This window comes from Hirundo rustica, chromosome 16 (assembly GCF_015227805.2).
Source record: "Hirundo rustica isolate bHirRus1 chromosome 16, bHirRus1.pri.v3, whole genome shotgun sequence".
Taxonomy (NCBI): domain Eukaryota; kingdom Metazoa; phylum Chordata; class Aves; order Passeriformes; family Hirundinidae; genus Hirundo; species Hirundo rustica.
This window is the reverse complement of record NC_053465.1, coordinates 4,840,263-4,862,855: the sequence shown is the minus strand read 5'-3', so window position 1 is coordinate 4,862,855 and position 22,593 is coordinate 4,840,263. Positions and strand designations below refer to the sequence as shown.

At 55.7% G+C, this 22,593-nt stretch overlaps 1 protein-coding gene across 1 annotated transcript in view; it reads left to right on the top strand.

The window, feature by feature from the left end:
- Positions 1 to 22,593, top strand: part of LAMA5 (laminin subunit alpha 5) — an 84,610-nt gene that overhangs the window by 57,346 nt on the left and 4,671 nt on the right. The window contains exons 24-69 of the mRNA XM_040079701.1: positions 2,341 to 2,483; positions 2,580 to 2,686; positions 3,386 to 3,539; positions 3,830 to 3,990; positions 4,491 to 4,599; positions 5,104 to 5,201; positions 5,701 to 5,902; positions 6,296 to 6,422; positions 6,602 to 6,741; positions 7,456 to 7,571; positions 7,838 to 8,049; positions 8,157 to 8,361; positions 8,517 to 8,661; positions 9,191 to 9,331; positions 9,690 to 9,851; positions 9,979 to 10,080; positions 10,166 to 10,249; positions 10,469 to 10,699; positions 11,131 to 11,244; positions 11,515 to 11,642; positions 11,866 to 11,946; positions 12,356 to 12,570; positions 12,839 to 12,939; positions 13,382 to 13,562; positions 13,777 to 13,920; positions 14,001 to 14,152; positions 14,235 to 14,345; positions 15,182 to 15,293; positions 15,834 to 16,004; positions 16,836 to 17,032; positions 17,119 to 17,235; positions 17,312 to 17,466; positions 17,690 to 17,831; positions 18,061 to 18,163; positions 18,248 to 18,361; positions 18,475 to 18,654; positions 19,049 to 19,191; positions 19,384 to 19,560; positions 19,803 to 19,939; positions 20,019 to 20,172; positions 20,282 to 20,415; positions 20,523 to 20,685; positions 21,130 to 21,258; positions 21,454 to 21,605; positions 21,989 to 22,121; positions 22,410 to 22,550. Coding sequence (XP_039935635.1) covers positions 2,341 to 2,483; positions 2,580 to 2,686; positions 3,386 to 3,539; positions 3,830 to 3,990; positions 4,491 to 4,599; positions 5,104 to 5,201; positions 5,701 to 5,902; positions 6,296 to 6,422; positions 6,602 to 6,741; positions 7,456 to 7,571; positions 7,838 to 8,049; positions 8,157 to 8,361; positions 8,517 to 8,661; positions 9,191 to 9,331; positions 9,690 to 9,851; positions 9,979 to 10,080; positions 10,166 to 10,249; positions 10,469 to 10,699; positions 11,131 to 11,244; positions 11,515 to 11,642; positions 11,866 to 11,946; positions 12,356 to 12,570; positions 12,839 to 12,939; positions 13,382 to 13,562; positions 13,777 to 13,920; positions 14,001 to 14,152; positions 14,235 to 14,345; positions 15,182 to 15,293; positions 15,834 to 16,004; positions 16,836 to 17,032; positions 17,119 to 17,235; positions 17,312 to 17,466; positions 17,690 to 17,831; positions 18,061 to 18,163; positions 18,248 to 18,361; positions 18,475 to 18,654; positions 19,049 to 19,191; positions 19,384 to 19,560; positions 19,803 to 19,939; positions 20,019 to 20,172; positions 20,282 to 20,415; positions 20,523 to 20,685; positions 21,130 to 21,258; positions 21,454 to 21,605; positions 21,989 to 22,121; positions 22,410 to 22,550 — 6,620 coding nt within the window. The remainder of the gene's footprint in view (positions 1 to 2,340; positions 2,484 to 2,579; positions 2,687 to 3,385; positions 3,540 to 3,829; positions 3,991 to 4,490; positions 4,600 to 5,103; positions 5,202 to 5,700; positions 5,903 to 6,295; positions 6,423 to 6,601; positions 6,742 to 7,455; positions 7,572 to 7,837; positions 8,050 to 8,156; positions 8,362 to 8,516; positions 8,662 to 9,190; positions 9,332 to 9,689; positions 9,852 to 9,978; positions 10,081 to 10,165; positions 10,250 to 10,468; positions 10,700 to 11,130; positions 11,245 to 11,514; positions 11,643 to 11,865; positions 11,947 to 12,355; positions 12,571 to 12,838; positions 12,940 to 13,381; positions 13,563 to 13,776; positions 13,921 to 14,000; positions 14,153 to 14,234; positions 14,346 to 15,181; positions 15,294 to 15,833; positions 16,005 to 16,835; positions 17,033 to 17,118; positions 17,236 to 17,311; positions 17,467 to 17,689; positions 17,832 to 18,060; positions 18,164 to 18,247; positions 18,362 to 18,474; positions 18,655 to 19,048; positions 19,192 to 19,383; positions 19,561 to 19,802; positions 19,940 to 20,018; positions 20,173 to 20,281; positions 20,416 to 20,522; positions 20,686 to 21,129; positions 21,259 to 21,453; positions 21,606 to 21,988; positions 22,122 to 22,409; positions 22,551 to 22,593) is intronic.

Below are 22,593 nucleotides of genomic sequence, written 5' to 3'. Positions count from 1 at the left end.
ACGAAGGAGAGGTAAGGATCCCAGACTGCTCTGCTTCCCTGTGCCATCGCCACCTCCTCCCCATCCCAGGCAGCCTTCTGCATCATCCTTTCCAGAAGACGCTTCCATATGGCTTTACCCGTTAGTCCTGCTCTCCCAGTTGAAAGGCTGATTTGAGTTTGCAGCCCCCTTTATTTACCAAAGCAGCAGCAAGGTGAGCCCAGCCCTGGGGCTGCACGCTGAGGACTGATACCAGCCAGGCTGGTGGGAGATAAAGCTGTTGTACAATTCCACACAACCTTTCCAGCACGGGACGAGATCACCCTAGCGACCCAGGCAAAACTGAGCTGACTCTCCACAAAACCAGAATGGGCCAAGAGCTGGGAAGTGGATCCAAACTTGGGCAGCTGGGTGTGGTTTTATTTACCAGATGCCCTGATGTGGCAGTCCTGCCTTTCCCATGTGCTTCTCCCAAGCCAGGCTGCTGGCTTCACATGAGGTGTGGGGCTTGGAAGTGCCATGGAATTCCACGTCTTACACCGGCATTGCACTCGGGTGCAGTGTCCTCTCATCAAGCCATGAGCTGCTGGAGAAGAGCCACCAAAAGATGTCTGAACAAGCCTAGAAATCCGGACAGCAAATATTCTGGGAACCAATCTGAGCAAGACTACATGGGGCCACACCTGAGGCCGTGGTGGGTGGTTGGCTGGTGGATTTTACCCCTTCAGATGCCACAGCAGCACGGTCCTGCTGAAGCTCTTCCTCCAGACCACACGTGCACAGCACAAGGCTGTCAACACTACCTACCTAATTTATCAGCGTGTGGAGTTCTCTCCTCTGTCTTGAGTTGACACAGGTTCTGCCTTTGATGTGATATGCAAGATCTGAATTGCCAAAGTACTGTTTTTCTGACTTCTTTTTATCTTTTTGAGAGGAAAAATGGCTTATTTTTATGTCCAGTCATATTACACAGCAGAAGAATAAGAAGAGCAGGAGCCATGGTTATGGCTTTCGGATCCCACCAAAGGTCAGGAAGTTAATTTAATCTGTCCTACCCAAGCAGCAGAGCTCGTTTGCCTTAAAAAGTGCTTCACTGCTTGTGCAGAAACAATGTGATTTTTCTAGTGCTGAGGACAAGCAGCCAAACTGATGTACTAACAACAGGACCCAGGAGGGCAGCATCTTTGGGAGGCTTCTGGAGTGCTGAGCCACCTCATGTCCAGATGGAAAGGGCTTCACATGGCAAAGGACAAGCTGCCTGGAAAGAAGTTGGAAGATGGGGCTTGCAAAAGGGGAAGCCTTCTCCAAGTATGGGATTTTCAGCCTGGTTCCTTCCATTCCTCCTCCAGAAGCTGTCTCAGTTGGAGTTGTGTATTGCCTCAAAGGGACGTGAAACTTCAACCTGTCAATAAATCGACCCTGTTGCCAGTTCAGGGAAATCTCTCCACTCACCTCTGCTTCCCATCTGGAAAAGTGAGGTCCCAGCCTCAGCTGATGCCAGGCATGTCACAGAGCTGCCACACGTGGGAAGGGGTTATCAATCACACCAGTGGTAGCACAAGCCCTTGCTTTAGCTTCTGGCCCTGTGTGTTGTGCCCTGATGTCCATGTACCACACCAGGACAGTGAGTGTGCCACATTCTCCACTTCCTTCTTCATCTCATCTGCTCGCCGTGCAGCCATTCCTGGTGAATCCCTCTCACCTGTGCTCTTCCAAAGCTCCTGAGACTACTGGGCTGCTTCTAGGTGTTCTCTTGTGATTGCATCCATTAATGAGGAGGTTGTGGGACTGTCAGATGAGCCAAGGAGCTGTTCAGCAGCAGCAGGATCACGCCTTGCACCCATTCTCTCCTGTCAGTTTAAAATAATGTCTGAGTCTCGAGTGCAGAGTCTGTGGTTGGCAGGAAGAAAGACAGGAGCACACCTTGGGGGCCTGAAAGTTTGCCAGAAGACAGATGTCTTGCCTGTGGAGCTGGGGTCAGAATTTCCCTGAGGAAAAATGTATCTGGGCAATTCTTTTTTGTCTGTCTCACGGTTAACTCTTCACAGATGAGTTCTTTCCTTTTCTAGCTCCTTGGCTTGCAACGCTCTGTGCTCTGCAGTCTCACAGCACACTGTGAGAGCTCTGGATTTGCATTCAGGATTGCAGTGATTTATATTTCTTCCTCCCATTAGGCTGTTGAGCAGATTGAAAGTGGTTGTCTCTGTTCCAGGACAGTGTGGGATTGTGGTGCACCGAGAGAGTGGGAACCTGTCACTCCCCACTGCCCCACAAAGCTGCTTCGCTGACATAACCTCCCTGTGTCCAGCCCCGGGTTTTCCATTCCAGTCCCTTCACAGCCTCTCATCCCTCCCCTTCCAGGTACAGAGCAGACCAAGCAGATCGTCTTTGCTCCCAGCACGGAGCCAGCCTTTGTCACTGTCCCTCAGAACAGCTTTGGGGAGCCCTTCGTGCTCAACCCCAACACCTGGTCCCTGGTTGTTGAAGCAGAGGGTGTGCTGCTGGTAAGGCCCCGTGCTCCACACACCGTGGGGGCTTCAGCAGCTCCCTGGGGGCAGGTGTCCCAAGCACAGTAACACCTTTCCCATCTCTCCTCCTAGGACTATCTGGTTTTGCTGCCCAGCTCGTATTACGAAGCACCAATCCTGCAGCTGAAGGTCACGGAGCCTTGTGTCTACCAGCCAGCCCCTGAACAAGCCACCCAGAAGTAAGGATCTGCACATCTTTGTGCTGTGTGGGGCTTGCTCAGCTCCTCTTGGCCCCGGGTTAAGGAGTAGACACAGCCTGTCCTCTGTGATGCAGTAAAACTGCTTTGTAGAGCACTCGGCTGTGGTGCTAAAGCTCGTGGAACCTGCACTGGCCCAGAAAGCCAACCCATAGATCTCCCCATCCATGATACAGCCAGTCTGTGCTTTCTCATGGACCCTGGAGGGCCAGCTCGCCCAGTGACACCGCAGCCCACCTCTGCTGGGCTGGGTTCCCAGTGCCAGGCTGTGTGTGGTTGTGTCTCCTCAGAAATGGCTGCCATGAGTAGATTTTGCTGGACTGTTTAAAATTAACAGAGTCTGGTAGTGTTTGGAGCATCTCAGTGCATCTGCTTGCCCAGCACATTTCTGTCCATGTTGACAAGAAGGCTTTCTGAGCTCTGGACACTGGTGGTCCCATCCACTATAGAGTGGTCCCCAGGATAAAACCCATTGCAAGGGCAGAAGCTTTTTGTTGTTGCTGCTCTCCCTGGTGCTGTAATGCCCAGTCTTGCTGTCCACTGACCAGAGCTGCTCCTTGGCCCTCCTGATAGACCAAAGCCTTTTGCAAACTTGGCTGGGTCCAGGCTGTGTGGCTGCTCTTTTATAATCATGATGTAACTTTTGTACTTCACTTTTTTGTTTTTTCTGCCTGTTTCCAGCTGCCTCTTGTACAAGTACCTGTCTGTGGAGGGCTTCCCTGCCGTGCCAGGGGTGGATGCAGTGTGCAGGCTGGACAACCGGCTCCCCAGGCTGTGTCCCACGGAGCAGCTCACCCCCTCCCACCCCTGGATGGCCACCTGCAGTGGCAGTGATGTGAGTGGCACTTCAGTTTTGTCCCTCTCCCAGCCACTGCAGCTCTCACCCCCCTGCCTCCCCTGTCTGGAGCTTTACCTACACCTGGCAGGTGAGCAGAAAGGCTTTACACCCGTGCAGCTGTCTGCAGCTGTGTGCCCCGTTCAGGGCACCCAAACCCAGGCTCTCACATGTGAAGGTTGACAAGGATCTGATGAGATTTGTTGTGTCATCCCCTGAGCTGCGGAGGAGGCTGGTTTGTAGCACGGGCATCCTGCACACCCTCCCTCAGTCATCCCTCTGTCCTGCAGGTGGAAGTGCAGCTGTCCCTGCCCGTGGCCCAGCCTGGGAAGTACGTGCTGCTGGTGGAATATGCCAACACCAACGCCCTGCAGAGCGTGGGCATCGCCGTGAGCTCGCCGCACGCGCCCACGCAGCCGGGCACGTTCACCTTCTACCCCTGCGTCTACAGGTATGGGCACCTGGGGGGGAAAGGGTCCAGTTCCCTGCCATGGCAAGGACAGCCTCCCCTCCAGCTGAGCTTTGTCACGTAAACAAAGCAATTCGGTGTTGTCCATCTCAGCTCCGTGTGTCCAGACTCGTTCTAGCTGGACACGGATTTTAGTGGCTGGCCATCCCATCTCAGGGAAGTATGTTCCTGCCTCTGCCAGGAGATGATCTTTTTGCATCTGTTCACAGCTGCATGCGTTGGTAGGGACCTTGACTTAGGGAGTGACCTATGGGCAGGTTTATTGGAGACAGGTCAAACCCTGTCTGACTTCAGATTGCAATCTTTGCAGTAGGAAACAAATGTTCGGGGTGTCCTTGGAAAACTTTGCTCTTGTGAGCAGCCAGAAAAAACATCAAAAGATTTCCAGGGACTTTGTGTAAATCCCCTCAGGACACAGAAGGACAAGAAACGGGTCATGACCCTGTGCAAGGCTGGCTAGAGAATGTGTGTTTCTCTTACAGTTTCCTTTGTCGAGGGATTGCTGTGGATTCCCAGAGTCAAATGGCAACTTTTGAACTCACCTCAGAGGCCACTGTTCGTTTCACCTCTGATCTGGCTGATTTCTTCCTGGTAAGGCTCACTCTGGGGGCAGCTCTGTCAACAGGTCACAGGGAGGAAAGGCTGGGCTGGGAGCCAGCCTGGAGAAGGGTTTTCCAGTCCTGTGTGGGTTGGATGCTGGATCTTAGTGGGGGTTTTCTAGTCCTGTTTGGGCTGAATACTGGACATTAGCCTGTGTCATGACCAGTCCAAGTGGAGAACGTGGTCAGTTTTGATCATGGGGCTGGGATTGGGGAGGAGATGAGAAGGGACAGCTGCTCTTGCAGAGGGAGCTCTGTAGCAGTGGGGCAGTTCCTTTTTTATCTTGAAGATGTTCCTTGTTTAGCCAAGGGTAGAAGAATCCCCTCAATATGTGGAGCTTCTAAACGCCCTAAGGCTTGTGCCAGGGAAAGGAGGGGCAGTAAGCAGAGGTGTGAGTGCTGTGCACTAGCTGGAGTGGCTGCTGGGCACAGGGGCTGCTGTGGCTGCAGTGGCAGAGGCTGTCACATAACCAGGTGTCTGTCTCCCATGTGGCAGCACAAAGTGTACCTGATCCCTGCTGCACAGTTCACCATGGAGCTCATCGAGCCGAAGGTGCACTGCATCAGCGTCCATGGCACCTTCTCATCCAACAGGTGAGAGTCTCAGGTCCCCCTTAGCTTTAGCATGAACAGGACTATTTCCAAAAAAATTTCCTTGTCCAGCTTCCCTCAGGCTCAGAGGCTGTGTAAAATCTTGATGAAGAAATCTCTAGCTGAGGTAGCTCCTTGCTTCAGACCGGGAGTCAGACTGATGGTCCTGTACCTGAGCCCCACTCTGCCTCCTGGGGCAGGCACTCTAGTGTCATCCCAAATAGGTGTTCTGTGCTTGCTCACGGACAGCAAGACAGTCGATGTATCCAAATTTTTGACACTGCTTCAAATAATTATTTGCAGAGGAGTTAGCCTGTGCCAGGCTCCTGTTCTTCCTGCTGAGCCCATATTCCAGAGCCCCAGGGGTGCTGGTGGTGAGCTCTCCCTCAGCAGGCACACGTTGTGATCCACCAGGAGTTACAGGGCATGCTTCCTGCCAGGCCCCCAGAGCCTCTCTTTCTTTCTGGAGATACTCACATCCTCTTTACTCCTTGCTTTTCAGCAGCTCCTGTGTCCCCTCGAGGTTCCTGAAGCTTTCTCAGTCGATTGTTTTGGAGGGTGCCCAGGTTCTGCCCATCGCCCCAGAGGTGCCCCTGGCTCAGGCTGTGCATGTGGCTCCAGCTGGGGTGCCGGTGGAGCCTGCTCCTCGTCCTCCCACGGCGATGGACCCCACTGCAGAGCTCATCCTCCTGCAGTCCCCACAGGTAGGGGCACAGGGGCTTGGGCTGGTTTGCTGGTGCTGTGACACTGGACCACTGGGGCAGGGAGAAATTTTCCTTACCTGTTGATAAATGCTTTATCAATTAGCATTTTTAGGATTTAATCTGAGCTTTAAACTTCTCCCTGAAGCTGTAATTCCTGTGGACTCACCTTTCCTGGCTTTATCCAACCTTGTTTGATTCTCTGGAGTCCCAGGAAAAGTTTTTCAGGTGGCAGCATTAGAGGGGAGAGGGTAGAGGGGCTTGACTGACTGAATTCTCAAGACCTGGCAGTTGTGCAATAAGACCACAAATCTGTGCAATGATTAAAAAACGTCCCAGCTGTGGGTGCAGGCGTCAGACGTGGATTTTTGTCTGTGTTCTCCCGTTTTGGGGCAGGCTGCAGTGGTGTTTAACAGCCAGATCCAGAGCCTGGGACGCTACGCCTTCATCCTGCACTTCTACCAGCCCAACCACCCCACCTTCCCCGTGGAAGTGCTCATCAATGGTGGGCGCATCTGGCAAGGTGAGAAGAGCAGGGACCTGGGGAAGCTGCTGCCTGGCAGAAGCCATGGAAGTTTTCCATGCCAGAGGATGACTGTGGGTTCTTCAGGGATTGCAAAAATGACTTACCCCTTCCAAACTGGGAGGATGTGATGGGAACTGGAGGGATGTGTGAGACCAACACATTTCTTGTCTTTTCAGGTCAGACCAATGCCAATTTCTGCCCACACGGTTACGGTTGCCGGAGCCTGGTGGTTTCTGAGGACCAAATCGTCCTGGATGTTACTGATAACGATCTGACTGTGGTTGTTCGAGTGCCAGAGGGCAAGCAGCTGTGGCTGGTGAGCCTCTCTCCAGGAAACTCTCAGAGCATGCTGGGCAGGCTTCAGCAGGGGGCTTTTCATTGGATTTTTGTCACTGTGTGACCGCAGGAATGTTTCCCACCATCACTCAGTCTCTGAACTATAAAGTTGCAGTCTCTAACCTTAGTGGTGTGGAATTGAGGACAGAATTTATAGGAGCAGCTTCTGTATATGACGGTGTTCTTCCTTGTCTGGTTTTGATCTCAAAACCAGGCAGAAACTGAAGCTGTTACTTTGCAGTATTTTAAACCTGGGTAATATTGTTTGTCCTCATCATGAGAGTAGATAGCCCTTGTTATTCTCCGGAACAGGACTAGAAGATTGACCAAAATTCGGATAAATGGCTGAAAGACAGAATTGGAACCCAGGTGCCTTCATGTGTAGAAATTTCAGATGATAAAAGACTGCCTCCCTGCTGAGGCACAGCCAGTGCTGTGCTCTGGGGGTATTGTGCCTGGTTTTAGTCCAGTGAATTTGTGCTGTTCCTCATGTGGAGCTTTAGGTTAGATGGACCCTGATGGACAGGCCTCAACAGAGAGGCAGCTCCTGCTCTTTTTGCAGTACTTGGTGTGTGCTTTGTTCTGTCCCAGCAAGGCAGGGAAGGTTAAAGGTGCATTTGGACTTTGGAGTCGTTTTGGATGGTGTTTGTCTGAGCTGAGAGCCTGGCTCACCCAGCTCGCCCTCGCCTTGCAGGATTACATCCTCGTGGTGCCTGAGGACAGCTACACCTCCCAGTACCTGCAGGAGGAACCCCTGGACAAGTCCTACGATTTCATCAGCAGCTGCGGCGTCAACAGCTTCTACATCAAGTGAGACGCTTGGCTTTGGGTGCCCGCTCTGCTGTCCACAAGCTGCGCTCTCCTCAGGGAGCGGCACCCCTTCCCTTCACGTGTGGCAGGGAAGGGGGCTGGCTGAGGCTTTCCTTCTGTTGACCAAACGTGGCTTTTTGGGAGCTCTCGCTCCCGCAGGGCTCCCCCTCCCAGTAGCTGCCCCTCGCCGCAGGAGGTGCTGGGTTTGGGCTGGCGGGGAGGCTGCGGGGATGTGCGGCACTGACTCCTCCCGCCTTCCCCCGCAGCCCCAGCACGTCCTCGAGGTTCTGCCGTGACTCTGCCATCTCGCTGTCCCTCTTCTACAACAACGGGGCGCAGCCGTGCCGCTGCCACGAGGCCGGGGCGCGGGGCAGCCAGTGCCAGCCCTTCGGGGGACAGTGTCCCTGCAAGTCCAACGTCATCGGCCGCGAGTGCTCCCGCTGTGCCACCGGCTACTGGGGCTTCCCCAACTGCAGGCGTGAGTTCTCCCGCTCTTGCCTTCCCAGAGCTGGCTCTCTGCCCGTTCCCCACGCTTGCCTTGGGTTCCTGGCTCGCCCAAACCCGGCCTTTCTGTGCCCCTTGCAGCCTGTGACTGCGGGACACGTCTCTGTGATGAGGTGACGGGGCAGTGCATCTGCCCCCCGCACACGCTGAAGCCGGAGTGCGTTGTCTGCGAGCCCCAAACCTTCGGCTGCCACCCCCTCATCGGCTGTGAGGACTGCAACTGCTCGCGGCCCGGCGTGCAGGAGCTGACAGAGCCGGGCTGTGACGTGGACAGTGGGCAGTGCAGGTCAGGGAGCCCTGTCCTGGCGCTGGGGACGTCTGGCAGCATCCCTGGGCCCTGCTGAAATGATGGGACACCTTGGCAAGCTGAAGGGAGGGAATGTGCACAGTGTGGGGGTGAGAGAAGCTCTGAAAGCTCCTCTGGCTCTTGTGTCCACCCAGGTGCAAGCCCAACATCATCGGGCGGCGGTGTGACCACTGTGCCCCGGGCTACTTCCACTACCCCGACTGCCGGCGGTGTGACTGCCACCAGGCTGGCACCGAAGCGAGCGTGTGTGACCCGGTCACGGGGCAGTGTCACTGCAAGGTCAGTCCCCTGATGCCTCCGTGTGCTGCCTTTCTCCTTGGCTCAGCTCTCCTGCCCTGGCAGGGGCTGTGTGTGCCCAGTGTGCCAGAGGGAGCAGGACAAGGAGAGAGCCTGAGCTGCAGCCAGCCTGCCCCATGGGCTGGTGGGTTCACAGCTCCCTGAAAAGCTTTTATCTCCTCATCCCTCCTGGCCATGAAGGTTCACTCCTTGGGCTGTCACTTGGGGAGATGGCCAGCCTGAGCCTGCATCAGAGCTTGTTGCAGGTGGAGCTGTCAGCCCCATAGGCTCCTGGCTCCATGGTAGCAGAGTAACTCAAACAGCTTCTGAGCTGCCTGCTGCAGCCTCTTTAGGGCTTTCTCTAGGTGAATTTAATGTTTGGTGGGTGCTGTGCAAGCAAACCTGTTTGGGGGACTGCTTCAACATCTTCCAGCACCACAGCATTGTGCTTTGATCACTCACAGCCATCCCTGTCCTCCACTGAGCCCTTGTGAGAAGCTGCTGACGCCATTGAGCTTTGCTTGTCTTTCAGGAGAATGTGGAGGGCCTGAGGTGTGACCAGTGCCGCCTGGGGACGTTTTCTTTGGATGCCACCAACCCCAAGGGCTGCACCAAGTGTTTCTGCTTCGGTGCGACCGATCGCTGCCGCAGCGCCGAGAAGCACCGAGCTGAGGTGAGCGGGGCTGGGGGCCACCAGAGCCCGCAGGTCAGCTGTGTTCTCATCCACCTGGCTGCCTGCTGCCCTCGGCTCTCTGTCCTGCATTAATCCTGCTGAAGATATGCCCTGAGGAGGGTTATCTTTGACTCCCTGTACCCATCTCCTGCTTTCAGCCCCTTTTCCTGGTCTCTGGGGTCTCATGTGCTGGGCGGGGGTGATGATCAGCTTTCCTGTGGCTTCATCAGGATGCGTGTGATGTGTGAGCCTGTTATTCCCCTTTCTTGCTGCTCTGGGACCTGCTCTTCTGGAGCATCAATGCCCAAATACTTTCTGTAACTCCACTAGAAGACCCACGGTTGCTCTTCTCCTCCAGTTTGTCGACATGAACGGGTGGCTCTTGCTGAGCAGCGACCGCCACGAAGTGCCAACAGCTCTGAGCCCACGGGAGCAGCTCGTCACTGCTGACCTCAAAAACCTCCCAGATGCCTACCAGGAGCTCTACTGGGTTGCACCCAGCTCCTACCTTGGGGACCAGGTAAGAGAATGGGGATCCCCCCTCACCACGTGCAGGCACTGCTCACACTCCAGTTGCACTAGGCCATCTCTGTCTTGTCTCAGCGGTGTGGACTTGCAGCAACGTGTGGGATTTGTCTCTCCCTCAGGTTTCCTCCTATGGAGGGCACCTTCGCTACGAGCTGCACTCCAACCCTCGCAGGGGGGACGTCTTCATTCCCATGGAGTCCCGGCCGGACGTGATCTTGAAGGTGCAGCCCAAGAAGTTCCCTGGTGGCCCCTGCTAATGCAGGAGCAGGGTGAGGTGATGACTGACGCCTTCCTTGCTTTTCCCAGGGAAATCAGATGAGCATCATGTTTCTGGAAGGCGCCTACCCGTCCCCAGGGGAGGCACATGAAGGCCGGCTGCAGCTGGTGGAGGTGAGTTTACACACACAACTGAAATGCTCAGATAATGCAGGAAAGGACAAGACCTCATGCAGACAGAGGAGCAGTTGCTTTGAGCTCAGCATTTTAGGTGCTGCAGGGCTCTTTCACCCATGCAAAGGGGAAAGATTCCAGCAGCAGGGGTGTGGAGGCTGGGCTGGATGTTCAGATGCCTCCGCTTCCTGCCAGTAATGCCAGCTTTTCTCCCACCAGGGTAACTTCAGGCACACAGAGACTCACAACCCCGTGTCCAGAGAGGAGCTCATGATGGTGCTGGCAAACCTGGAGCAGCTGCATATCCGGGCACTCTTCTCCCAGCTCTCTTCCTCCGTGTCCCTGCGCCGTGTGGTGCTGGAAACGGCAACGGACACAGCCACGGGCGTCCGTGCCAGCAACGTGGAGCTGTGCTTCTGCCCAGCTAACTACCAGGGAGACTCCTGCCAGGTGAGGGGGAGGTGGATGTGCTGTTCCTGTCAGAGGGTCAGGTGTTTTGGGTACCAGCTGCCTCCAGGCTGGCTCTTGAGGGCTTCAGTTGAAATGGCAGCTCGGCTTGTTCCAAAGGAAGGAACGTTTCCCCACCACAACACCGTGCACTTGGGAGAGGTATAAAAGTTTCCTCTGCCTTCTTGGAAGGGACATGATGGGGAAATCATTCAGGTGTTGCAGTACCTTGGAATGGGTCGTTCTCTCTGGCCAATTCTCTCCTGGTTAAAAGGAGCAGGAGCTGCACTGACAAATGTTCATTGTTGCTTACAATCTTTTCTCCATCAGTACAACCCAGTGGGAATTCTGTCGTTGAAGCTAATTTAGTTTCTTTGCTTTTCCCAAAAGCATCAGGCTGTTTTTCAGATCTCTGCCTTTTTCTGTCTCCTCAGGAATGCGCTCCAGGTTACTACAGGGACACCAAGGGGCTCTTTCTGGGAAAATGCATCCCCTGCCATTGCAATGGCCACTCAGATCAGTGCCTGCCAGGCTCTGGGATATGTCTTGTAAGTAAACAGTAGAGCAGTTGTTATTTTGGAGTTATGAGGTCTGTAGCATGTGATTCAAAAGCTCTTTACATCCTAACTGGGCTGGAAGAACCATCCCTGAGTCAGAGCACTGGCTTCAGTATTTCTGGTGACCCTGCTCCAGGTCAGCTTAGGGTGCAAGGCAGTTTGGGAGAGAGGAAGGACTGAGGCATCCTGCTGGGGAGCTTTTAGTGCATCCACCATTTCTTCTTGTCAGTGCTGAGCCCAGGGCTTGCCTTTTCCTTGCAGAACTGCCAGCACAACACAGAAGGAGATCACTGTGAGCGATGCAAGGACGGCTACATGGGCAGCCCCTCTGCCCAGGAACCCCTGCAGTGTGTTGGGTGCCCATGCCCTCTTTCAGTTGCCTCCAACAAGTAAGCGCCCCAGGATGGGATTGCCTGTTTGGCCTCCCTGTTTAACCACTGGAACCACTCTGTACCCCTCAGGGCAAGTGTCCCAATGCCAGCCTTGTCCTTGTCCCCAAACCACGTTGACAGCCTCTTCCCCGAGGCCCCAAAAGCCCACAATGAGTGATCAGCTCCCCTGGCACCACATCAGGAGTAACTGCTCCTCCCTGTGTCCCCGTTCTCATTTCAGTTTTGCTGTTGGCTGTGTCCACAAGGGTTCCAACATGCAGTGCCTCTGCAAGCCAGGCTACGCTGGACCAAACTGTGAGCGGTAAGGGGGTGGCACCTGTGTTTGGGGGGGCCTCAGACACTAACCCTGTGTAGCCACTGCTGTGGCAGAGAAGTTGTCCCCTTAAGGACTGCTGCAGAAACAGTTGGCTCTGCCCCTGTGTGCTTTGTTCTGGCAGCATTTCCTTGAGTCACTTTCACCCTGCAAATGCCCGACTGCTGAAATTCTCTTACTGTGGGTGTACAACTTAGGTGTGCTTTGCCTTGACTTGCAGCCCGTGATAAAGGCACCTTTCTGAGGTATCACGAGGCAGAACACAAAGTGCTCTGAGATCCCTGAGGGTTGCAGCAGTTACAGGTGTCGGGCGCTCACGCTGTTCCCGTTGTGCATCTCCGGTGCGCGGCGCGGGCGCCGCAGGATCCTCGCTCTGTTGTAACTTGCGTTTCTCCAGGTGTGCCCCGGGGTACTACGGCAACCCCTTGGTGATCGGGAGCTCGTGCCAGCCCTGCGACTGCAGCGGGAACACGGATCCCAACATGCTGTTCAGCAGCTGTGACTCCCTGACGGGCGCCTGCTCGGGCTGCATGCACCACACGGCCGGCGCGCGCTGCGAGCTCTGCGCGCCCGGCTACTACGGGGACGCCATGGTGGCCAAGAACTGCACACGTGAGTGGGGCAGGCAGCCAGCCCAGGGGCAAGGGGAGCACTGCTCCCAGCACTGCTCCTCTCCCCTCGGAGGAACAGCAGCCCAAATGCAGCTCGTGTAAGGGGTGACGGGAATAAGTTGTTGTGAGAAGCAAATCCAAGTGGAGAAAGGCTCTGTCTTAACTTTGACGGATAGATAAGGGGGAAAGAGGCTCCTCTGTTAGCAGTAAGTGTTGAGAGTGGCTGACAGGCTCTTTGGTGTAATATTGGGTGTATTTTTCCCTGGCAGAGTGCAACTGTTCGCCTTGTGGGACTGAGTCCTGCCATCCACAAACGGGCCAGTGCTTCTGCAAGACTGGAGTGACAGGCCAGCGCTGTGACCGCTGCGAGGTGAGGGTCACCTGGGCCCTGGGATGGTGCCTGGCCTTGCCATGGGGTGGAGGGGCAGCCCTGGTGTGTCATCCCCCAGGCCTGTGAGCAGAGCAGGGCTGGCTGCCAGCTGGTGAAGGCTGCATTTGCACGAGCTGAGCTGTGCCTGGCAAAAGCCTGTTATAAAGATCCGGCAGCAAGCAGCGGAGGCAGCATTCCAGTAAAGTGGCATCATTTGGGAAACTGCAGTAAACCCCATTTTCCTGAGTGCATCCACCTTGGGCAAAGGCAGGTTCACTGTGGTGTGTCCGTGCTCTCACAGCAGCTCCACACCTTGACCATGTTGCTTTGAGTTTTGTGGTGCTCAAAACACACCTAGGAAGGAAAGCTGGGGTCCCGCATCACTGACCCAGGAGAGAGGCACACTTGCTGACCAGAGCATCCATGTCCTGCTTTTCCCTAGGAAGGATACTACGGCTTTGAGGGCTGCTCGGGCTGCCGGAGGTGCGACTGCGACGTCGGGGCCGTGGGGAGCAGCTGCCACGTGCAGAGCGGCCAGTGCAGCTGCCTGCCCGGCGTCAGCGGCTCGCGCTGCCACCAGTGCGCCCCGGGCTACTGGGGCTTCGGCCAGGGCGGCTGCACAAGTGAGTGTGGGCTCCCAGCCAGGGGCACCGGGACAGGGCTGTGCTGCTGGTGCGGTTGTTGAAGGTGGAAGACAGCTGGCAGCTGTCTGAGGGCCTGTGCACCCACCCCCAGCCGTATGGTGCGTGGATGGGCACAGCTGGAATAAAACCACTCCTTCCCCTCTGTGCAGAGTGGTAAAATCACAAAATGATTCTCTGTTACTCGGCCCTGCAGAGTGTGAGTGCAGAGGGGGCTCCTGTGACCCTCGCACCGGGGAGTGCACGTGCCCCAGCGGGCTCACGGGGAAGCAGTGTGACGTCTGCCTGCGCGAGCACGAGATCCTGGTGGCAAACGGCCCCGGCAGCATGAAGTGCGAAGGTCTGTGTCCCGCCGTCCTGGGGAAAGAGGGGAGGGAAGCTCGGCAGAGGGCCTGTGCTGACTGCTGCGTTCCCCTGCAGTGTGTGACAGCTGTGTCCTGCTCCTGCTGGAGGACCTGCAGAGCATCGAGATGTCCTTCCCGTCCATCCGCGGCCAGCTGGTCACCCTCAACGCCAGCTCCATCGCCTGGGCTCGCCTCCACGGCCTCAACGGCACCATAATGGCCATTGCTGTACGTGGAAGGCTTCACATCACCTTCTGCCCGTGCTTCCTGCCCTGTTGGCCTGATTTAGCCTCTTTTTTTTTTGTCCTAGAACCAGCTCCGTGAGTACCACAGAGCCATGAGCAGGGTCAGGCAAAGGACTGATGAGCTGGAGGATAAGAACATGGATCTCACGCAGGACCTGAACGCGCTGCAGCACAAAGTAGGGTATTTCTCCATCTTCCTTTGCCAGAGCACAGCTCCCCCTTTTACCAAAATGAGGGCTTTGAAGGCTGTGAGGAGCCTGGTTCAGGCAGGTTGGGTCTTCTGCTCAGCCAGAACTGAGTTGCAGTGTTAGGTGCTAAAGGTAGATTACCTGCTTTTCTCCCTCGGAGAGCTATTAAACATCTCGTGATACTAATAGTTTTTCTTGATTAAATTCAATCAAATATCATTTATAGAAGGGACATACAGGTAAGGAACACAAAACATCTGGGTCCCTCATGGATGCAATCTATATCCAGTTTGAAACCTGGCAGTTGTGTCTTCAGAGAACGTATAAACTGAGCAAGATTTGATTTCACTTGATTTGATTTATAAAGTGCCTAAATGCTCCTAATCTGAGGGAGAGGGAAAAATCTCTACTTGATGACATACGTCCCCAGAGAGCTGCAAAGACAGACTGCCCCTGTGTGCACCAAACAGACAGACTGAGCCCCTTGTCTCTTGATCAGGACCCAGGCGTGCCTGGCTCTGGGCTTTGGGGCTTTTCCTATATTAAGGGCACAGAAGAGTGCTGAACTCTGTGGTGTTGGTGATTGTTCCAGCATCTAGCACCTGTTTCGTTGGAGCTGTATTTAACACTTGTGCTTCTCTGAAGGTGCTAAATAAGATCATCCTTCAGTGCATTGTAGGACAGCACCTCGGGAGAGACTCGTTCAAGGACCTTAGAAACTACACATTCCCAGGCCTTGTGTGCCTTTTGGGAGCAACAGTCCCACTGACAAATCACGTAAAATACCGTCTCATACTCGAACTAAGCCAGTGTTTTTGTGCTAGATGACTGTGACTCACAGAGAAGCGATTCGCGTTGAACAGCACACGAGGGACATGTACCAGAGGGGGGAACAGCTCCTGCTGCACATCCAGAGCATCCAGAGGGGCATTGCAGGTATGTCAAGAGGGGGCTTCACTTCGGGGTTTTTTCCCTGTGGTATGCCATGCTCTTGTGGTCAACCACTGCCAAGTACTGCATAGCTTAGAAAAAGCCATGGAGAGAGCCAGGGAAAATACAAATGAAGATCCCTGAAGAATCCCAGCTTTTACTTTGACCAGGCTTATCGTGAGTCTCAGCTGCTTGGCTCAACACAAGTCTGGGGAAAAAAGCACATTAAAACTTCCACAAATATTACTAAAATGCATAAAACAGGGGCAATCTGCACTGCAGCTTCAGGAGAGATTGACCAAAACAGCGTGGCTGGATCTTGTACACGAGGTAAAGCCGCAGAAAGATGCTCAGGATGTAGCGTGTGTTACTGATAGTGGACAAGGAGGCAGAAACATGGGGCAGTGCCTCTGGGTGATCTGAAGCCATTTGTTGTCTGAGTTGCTGCCTGAAAGCTTTCAGTGGTTTGTGAGGAGGAAAAAGCCTCAGGGAATTAAGAAGGACCTGGTTTGGCGAGTCTGACAGGGGGTGTGGGTTTCTCTGCAGACCTGGTGCGGCAGATGGCCAGGCTTGGGGCAGCGAACGCCAGCACCGCGTCCGGCGAGGAGTTCCGGCAGAAGGTGGCCGAGGTGGAAAGGATGCTGAGGGAGATGAAGGAGAGGAGCCTGGGAGCCCAGGAGGAGCTGGCAAGGCGTGAGCACGAGGAGGCTCAGAAGTGTGAGTCCAGCTCGGTGGCACAGGGCTGCCCAGATCCTGCTGGGTCTGGCTTGGAGCCCACGCAGGCGCTGCACATCATGGTTCACATTTAGAGCGCTGTTAAGAGCCAGGCACCCCCAGCAATTTTTATAGGAGTTTGAGTCCCCTGTGGCACTCCAGTGGGATAATTTGTGGTTCCTTTTCCCCTACGGCGAATGTCAGGGCAGAACTAACTGGGTAGTTCTGTTTGATGAGCGAAAATGACAACATTTAGAAGCAGGAATCGCCATTATTATGCAACATATTCACATCACGCATGGATGTGAGTAAGTCACACCATGTTTCTTCCCATTTGCTGTCCCCATAGAGTAACAACCAGCAGCCAGCACACACAGTAGCTCTGCTGTGCTGAGGGCATCCTTGCAGGAATCAGAGCAGTGAGCCCTAGCAGGAATGCTGGCACTGCAGGAAGGGAGCAGTTCTGATTAACAGGCCCTGGCAAAACATAGCTCAGCAGCTGAAAGCTGGAATTATAAACTGGCTGTTGTTGGAAATAAGGAATTTTTCACAGTGGAAGTAATCAAGGCCTCAGGTGGGGTTTCTCAATCATCTGGATCTTTTCAGGCATGGCTGTGTGTCTTTGAAAGATCTCACCAGCACTGAGGGTTTGGAGATAATCATGGACAAGATCATGTGCTATCTAGGCTGAAAAGGTGGGAGGGATGGAAAATGGTCACTTCTGGCCTTGACATCTGCCAAGACTAGAGCCAGGCTATAAGGCAGCCAGGCACAGAAAGAGTCTGTTTAACACAGGGAGAGGAATTAGCAACAGCTCTCATCCCCCCTCCCCAGTGCTGCATCGGGTGAGGAGCGAGCTGCACGCCCGCTGGCAGTCCAACCAGGACCTGGTGAGCAGCATCCAGGAGCGGCTGGCCCAGCACAGCTCCCAGCTGATGGATCTGCGCGATGCCCTCAACGAGGCCGTGAACAAAACCAGGCAGACGGAGGACTTGAACAGCCTGAACAGAAACAACCTGGAGGAGAGCCAGGTAGACCTTCCCCACGGTCCTGGCCGTGCACTGAGGGGTGGCTGTCCCAGCCCTGCTGGTCCCTAACCCTGGGTCTTTGCGTCCAGCAAAAGAGCCAGGAACTCCAAAAGCAGCACGCGCTGGTGCAGGAGACCCTGCAGATGGCCAAGGGCGCCCTCGCCCAGGTCTCTGACTTCCTGCAGATGATGGAGCGCGCAAAGGAGGTGAGTGGCAGAGGCACTTTGGCATGGGCAGAGGGAGAGGTGGGGCAGTCCCCAGCAGTGACGGGTGTCCTTGCAGGCGTACGAGAAGCTGGCGGCGCTGCTGGACGGAGCGAAGCTGCCGCTGACCGAGCGGGTGAAGAAGTTCTCCCCAGCCAGCAGCAAGATCCCCATCGTGGAGCAGGCAGAGGAGCACGCCCGGCTCCTGGATGAGCTCGCGAGGAACCTGTCTGGGTGAGGCACCCGTCCTGACCCTCGCTAGTCAGGCTGTCTCCTGCCAGGGCTGGGGGTGGGAAACTGCAGCCCCACCATGGCAGTGGAACAGCGGGGTACCACCTCCAAAGTTTTATACTGGAGCGCACGCTGTGCTGAGGAGCCCAGAAGGGTTTGTCTGTGAGGGCACGGGCAGGAGCCTGAGTGTTCTTCATGGGCTCGATGGCTTCATCTTCCAACACAGCATTATCCAGGACACAAACCAGGATGGCTTCATCCAGCGGGCGGTCGATGCCTCCAATGCCTACGCCAGCATCATTGAAGCTGTGAGGAAAGCAGAGCAAGCAGCCAACGATGCTGACAAGGCAGCCAGCGAGGCCCTGATGGTACGTGCTGTGGGGAGCCCTGTAGAGATGGGCCAAAACCAAACTGCTTTCCCTCTGACACGTGGCCACTGTGCTCTGTGCCCGAGAGCTGAGTCTGCCCCAGCTGGGGCCAGTGGCCGTGTTTGGGTCTCCTGTCACACCCCGCTGCACTTGTCTGGAGGAGCATTTTTGTGTGCGTGCAGAGCCGGAGACTTGAACTCCTCTTCAGAGTCCCGTGTTTGTTTCACAGAATGTCATATCAGAAAACCTCGGGTCCACCTCTAGAATCCTGAAGAGGAACAGTAGCAGCCTGGAGGAGGCTGCGAGGAGACAGCAGAGCAAACTCAATGGGGGTGAGAGACGCTCCTCTCAGGATCTGGTTTCCTTTGGGCTGGACTGAGCTCCAGCCAACAGCACGTGCATTTCTTTAATTGCAGCTATTAAAGGCACCCTGCAGACAGCAAAGGACAAGGTGGCTGACCTCCGTGTGAGGAAGGAGCAGCTCCTGACCCAGCTCCGGTCTGTGCAGGACATGCTGGGCAGGGAGCAAGGTTTGTTCTGGGGTGGCTGGACTGATTCTCTCTGCTCCCCTCTTTGTGCACTGTGACCCAAGGGTGCTTCCTCCCTGCTCCTGGACACCTCAGAGATACTTCTTTCTTTGCAGAGGACACAAAGGACACAATCCAGAATGCTAAAGCAGCTGCTGCTGAGGCCAACGAAACAGCTGCAAGAGTGGAGGACGCCCTGAGCACCATGAGGAAGAACCTGGATGAGTGGAAAGACCAGTACGGAGGCCTCCGAAATGAAGACCTGAACCAGGCAGTCCAGGATGCCAGGAAATCTGGTGAGTGCTGAGCCTGGTGTGCTACCAGAATGAGTCTGACATGAGCCACTGCATGTAGATACCCCCAGAGTATTTTCAGAAGTGGTGCTTTGCAGCTCCAGGTCAAGAGCAGAGGGAGGTAGCTAATACTGGGTGCTTTAAGCATTTTTTTTTAAGTCCTTTTTTTTTTTTTTCCCCCCTCTCCTACAATGTCTATATCACCTATAGCTTTACTGCAGGAGGTTGCATGCACTGGTGGATTCTCACACGCACCTCAGTGCTGATGGATTCAGGGAGAGCTCTCTGTGGCTGCTCCCAGCTACCACTGCTTTGACTTGCATTTCTCAAACTGCCTGAACTTTGCATTTCCCTTCCTCACTAACCTCCAAAACTCCTGGCTTCTCTTCAATCCCAGTGTCCAGCCTGGAAAGCACCATTCCCCTGCTGCTGGAGAAGCTGAGCAGCTTGGAGAACAGGAGGAACAAGAACGCCACCGTGTCAGAGAACATCGTGAGGATCCGGCAGCTCATCACACAGGCGAGGAACGCTGCCAGCAAGGTGAGCTCCGGGCAGGGTGAGGGCAGGGGGCCTGGGGTGGAGCAGGGCTTAGCTGAGGGTAGCATGCAAAGGGGGGAGGGTGTTTGGGGCCACCAGGCAGGGTCCCTTTCTCGTGGGATTTGGTAGAACGGGCAGCGAGCGGAGAGGTGGCAGTGGGTTCAGTGCCACAGGGCTGGATTTCTCTCCCTACAGGTGAAAGTGCCCATGAAGTTCAATGGCAGCTCAGGGGTGCAGGTCCGGATGCCCAGCAATCTGCAGGATTTAGCAGCCTACACATCCCTCAAATTCTACATCCAAAACCCCGAGCCCAGGAGCCAGCCGGGCGAGGCACAGGGGGGGCGCTTCGTGTTGTACCTGGGCAGCCGAGAGGTGAGATGGAGCCAGAGGGTGGAGTGAGCCCTTGTTGCATCAGCAATGTCCATGCCTGGACATCAGCCCACACCTGGTCCCTGAACATTTTTGTGGGGAACACAAAGCCCCTGGATGCTGCCGTCAGCCTAGGTGGGGGGGTGGGATAGGGGCTGTTTGTCCAGTGCAGCCCTGGGAGCATCAGGGAGAGCTCCTGCCTGTCCCAAGTGCCAACATGTGGCCCTGTCTCTCCCTGAGTTCAGGCCACTGGAGATTACCTGGGCATTGTGCTCAAAGACCACAGAGTGCATTGGATCTACAAACTGGGAGACGAGGAGCCAACCTCGCTGAGTGTCGACGAGGATATTGGAGAACAGTTTGTCACCATCAGCATCAACAGGTAGGGCCTTTGCTCAGGGAAGGCAGGGTTTGCTCCTCTGGGGGTCTCCCCTGGTCTTGACCGCCCCTCCCTGCCGCAGGATCCTGCAGTACGGGCACATGTCGGTGATCGTGGAGAGGCAGAGGGTGCACGAGATCAAGGGAGACAGCGTGGCCAAGGGAGAGCAGGGGCTGCTCAACCTGGACCCACACAACGTGGTCTTCTACGTGGGGGGCTACCCCTCCAGCTTCACGGTGAGGCAGGCAGCAGGGAGGGGCAGCGGGTAGTGGGAGGCGTCAGCGATGCCTTTGGAGGGTCTCACAGGAGGGAAAACCCGTTTCACCGTCGAGTTTCATTCCTCAGCCCCCTCCTGCTCTGCGCTATCCCAACTACCGCGGGTGCCTGGAGCTGGACACGCTGAACGAGGAGGTGGTGAGCCTGTACAACTTCCAGCACACCTTCGAGCTGGACACGGCCGCCGAGAAACCCTGCGCAAGGTGGGCGCCGCGCCGGGAGCGGCCCCGCTCCGAGGCCCTTAACCTCAGCTCTGCTCGCTCCAGCGCACAGCACGTGGCTTGGGATTGATGCCTCGTGTGTGTCTCAGGTCCAAGTCCACTGGGGACCCCTGGCTGACTGACGGCTCCTACTTCGATGGCTCCGGTTACGCGGAGATCAAGTTCGAGAGCCAGTTCGGCACAACCAAGCGCTTCGAGCAGGAGATCCGCGTGGTCTCCTACAACGGCATCATCTTCTTCCTGGAGAACCAGGCAGGTGCTTGCTCCCCTGGGGAGCCTTCATCCCTCAGTGGGTGGGCTGGGACAATCCCAGGCCTGCTTGCAGGCATTCCTGGTTCAGGACAGCGGGGAGAGGAGAGCTTTGGAGGTCTCGGCGCTGCTTTGAAGCGGGATTTCAGCACTGTGGTTAAAAGCCACGAGAGGGCTGGACCCAAATCTCACAGCAGTGCTTGGCTAGTGCTGGAGGGGCTCCTCAGAACTTGGAGACCCTCCAAGCTGGGCCAGGGTTCACTGGGACAGGCAGTGCTGCAAGGAGCATGTCCAGCTTGCGGGGCTGCTGTTTGAAGATAAATCTCAAATAACTGTGACCAGGGCACTGGAAGTGGGACCTGCTCCCACCAGTGCCAAAGGGCAGGTGGGCTCAGTGCCACAGCTGCATCCTGGACACCTGCTGAGTGTCCATCCTGCCTCCCCCAGGGTCAATTCCTGTGTCTGGCCATCCGGGATGGGAAGCTGGCTCTTTACTATGATTTCAGCTCTGGCCTGGAGATGGCAAAACCGAGCAACTCCTCCTCCCTCACCATCAGCAGCACTACAAACAAAGCGGTAAGAGGGAACGGGGCTCTCGTGGAGGGAGGGCTCCTCATCCAGGGTGGGGGAGGCACATGGACCCTTGTTTCTGAGGGGAGAGGAGCTGCAAGACGTTTTTTGACTTGAGCATTAACTAGACACTTTGTCCTGCCCTCTGTGATGGATCTAACTGCTCCAGACTGATGGATCATTTCTCTGTTCTGTCTCCAGATCCAAATCTTCCTCCTCAAAATGAATAACAAGAAGCGCATCCTGGTGCGGGTGGAGCGCCTCACCATCTTTGTGGTGGAGCAGGAGAACTCCCTGGAGAACGCTGTCTCCTACTACCTGGGGGGTGTGCCCCCAGCCGTGCTGCCCCCCAGGTGGGTCCAGCCTGCAATGGGGTGGGACAGTCAGCATGTTCCCCTCGAGTCCCTGCTGGTGGCCCTGGCCCTTTCTCAGCCTCATCCAGGGCTGTTGGAACCCTGCTGGAACTGTGAGGGAAGTTTTCCTTTCCCTGTCCATCATCCTGAGCTTTTAAGGATGGTAGCTTTTCCATCTCTGGTGATGGAGGAGGTGCTGGTGGGTGTCACCAAGTCCTCCTCTGCCGTGCTGCATGCTTTGGAGCAGCCCTGACCCCGGAGATACCTGTGACCATCACAATTCATTCCCAGGCACTTTGCCTGAAGAGCTGCAGGGCCAGTTCTACCCAGGGCTGTGTCCTGCCTGGGGCTGTCCTTGTTGACACTCTCTGCTTCTCCTGCAGTTTGAAAGCTCTCTTCCCCACGGGTGGGCCCATCCGAGGCTGCATGAAGGGTTTGAAGGCTCTTGGCAAATACGTCGACCTGAAACGCATGAACACCGTGGGCGTCAGCTACGGGTGCACCTCGGACCTCCTGGTGAGCACCAAGCCCTGGCAGCCCGGCCAGCGTGCTGGGGGAAGGGTCTGTCAGGGAAAGGAAGCACAGGACCCCCAGGACAGACCCCACCTCCCCTCACTGACACAGAAACAAGCATAAACCTCCCAAGTCCTCAGCGCAGAGGGATCGTGGCGAGGTTCTTGCCCCACGTGGTTGGCCATAGCAACAGCCAGACCCAGCAAGGAACCAGAGCTCCTCATTCATCTCCCAGCACCCCAGCAAGGCCAGGGCCAGGCTCCCACCTTGCCTCTGTGCTGTGTCCCACAGGTTGCCCGCTCTGTCAGCCTCCATGGCCACGGCTACCTGACCCTGGCTCTGACGGATGTGCCGGGGCTGAGGGACTTCTACAGCGGCTTCAGCTTCCAGACAAGCCAGCACGAGGGGCTGCTCTACCACCACTCCACCCAGGTGGGCACCTGCAGGTCCCCAGATACCCCAGCAGCGGGGATTT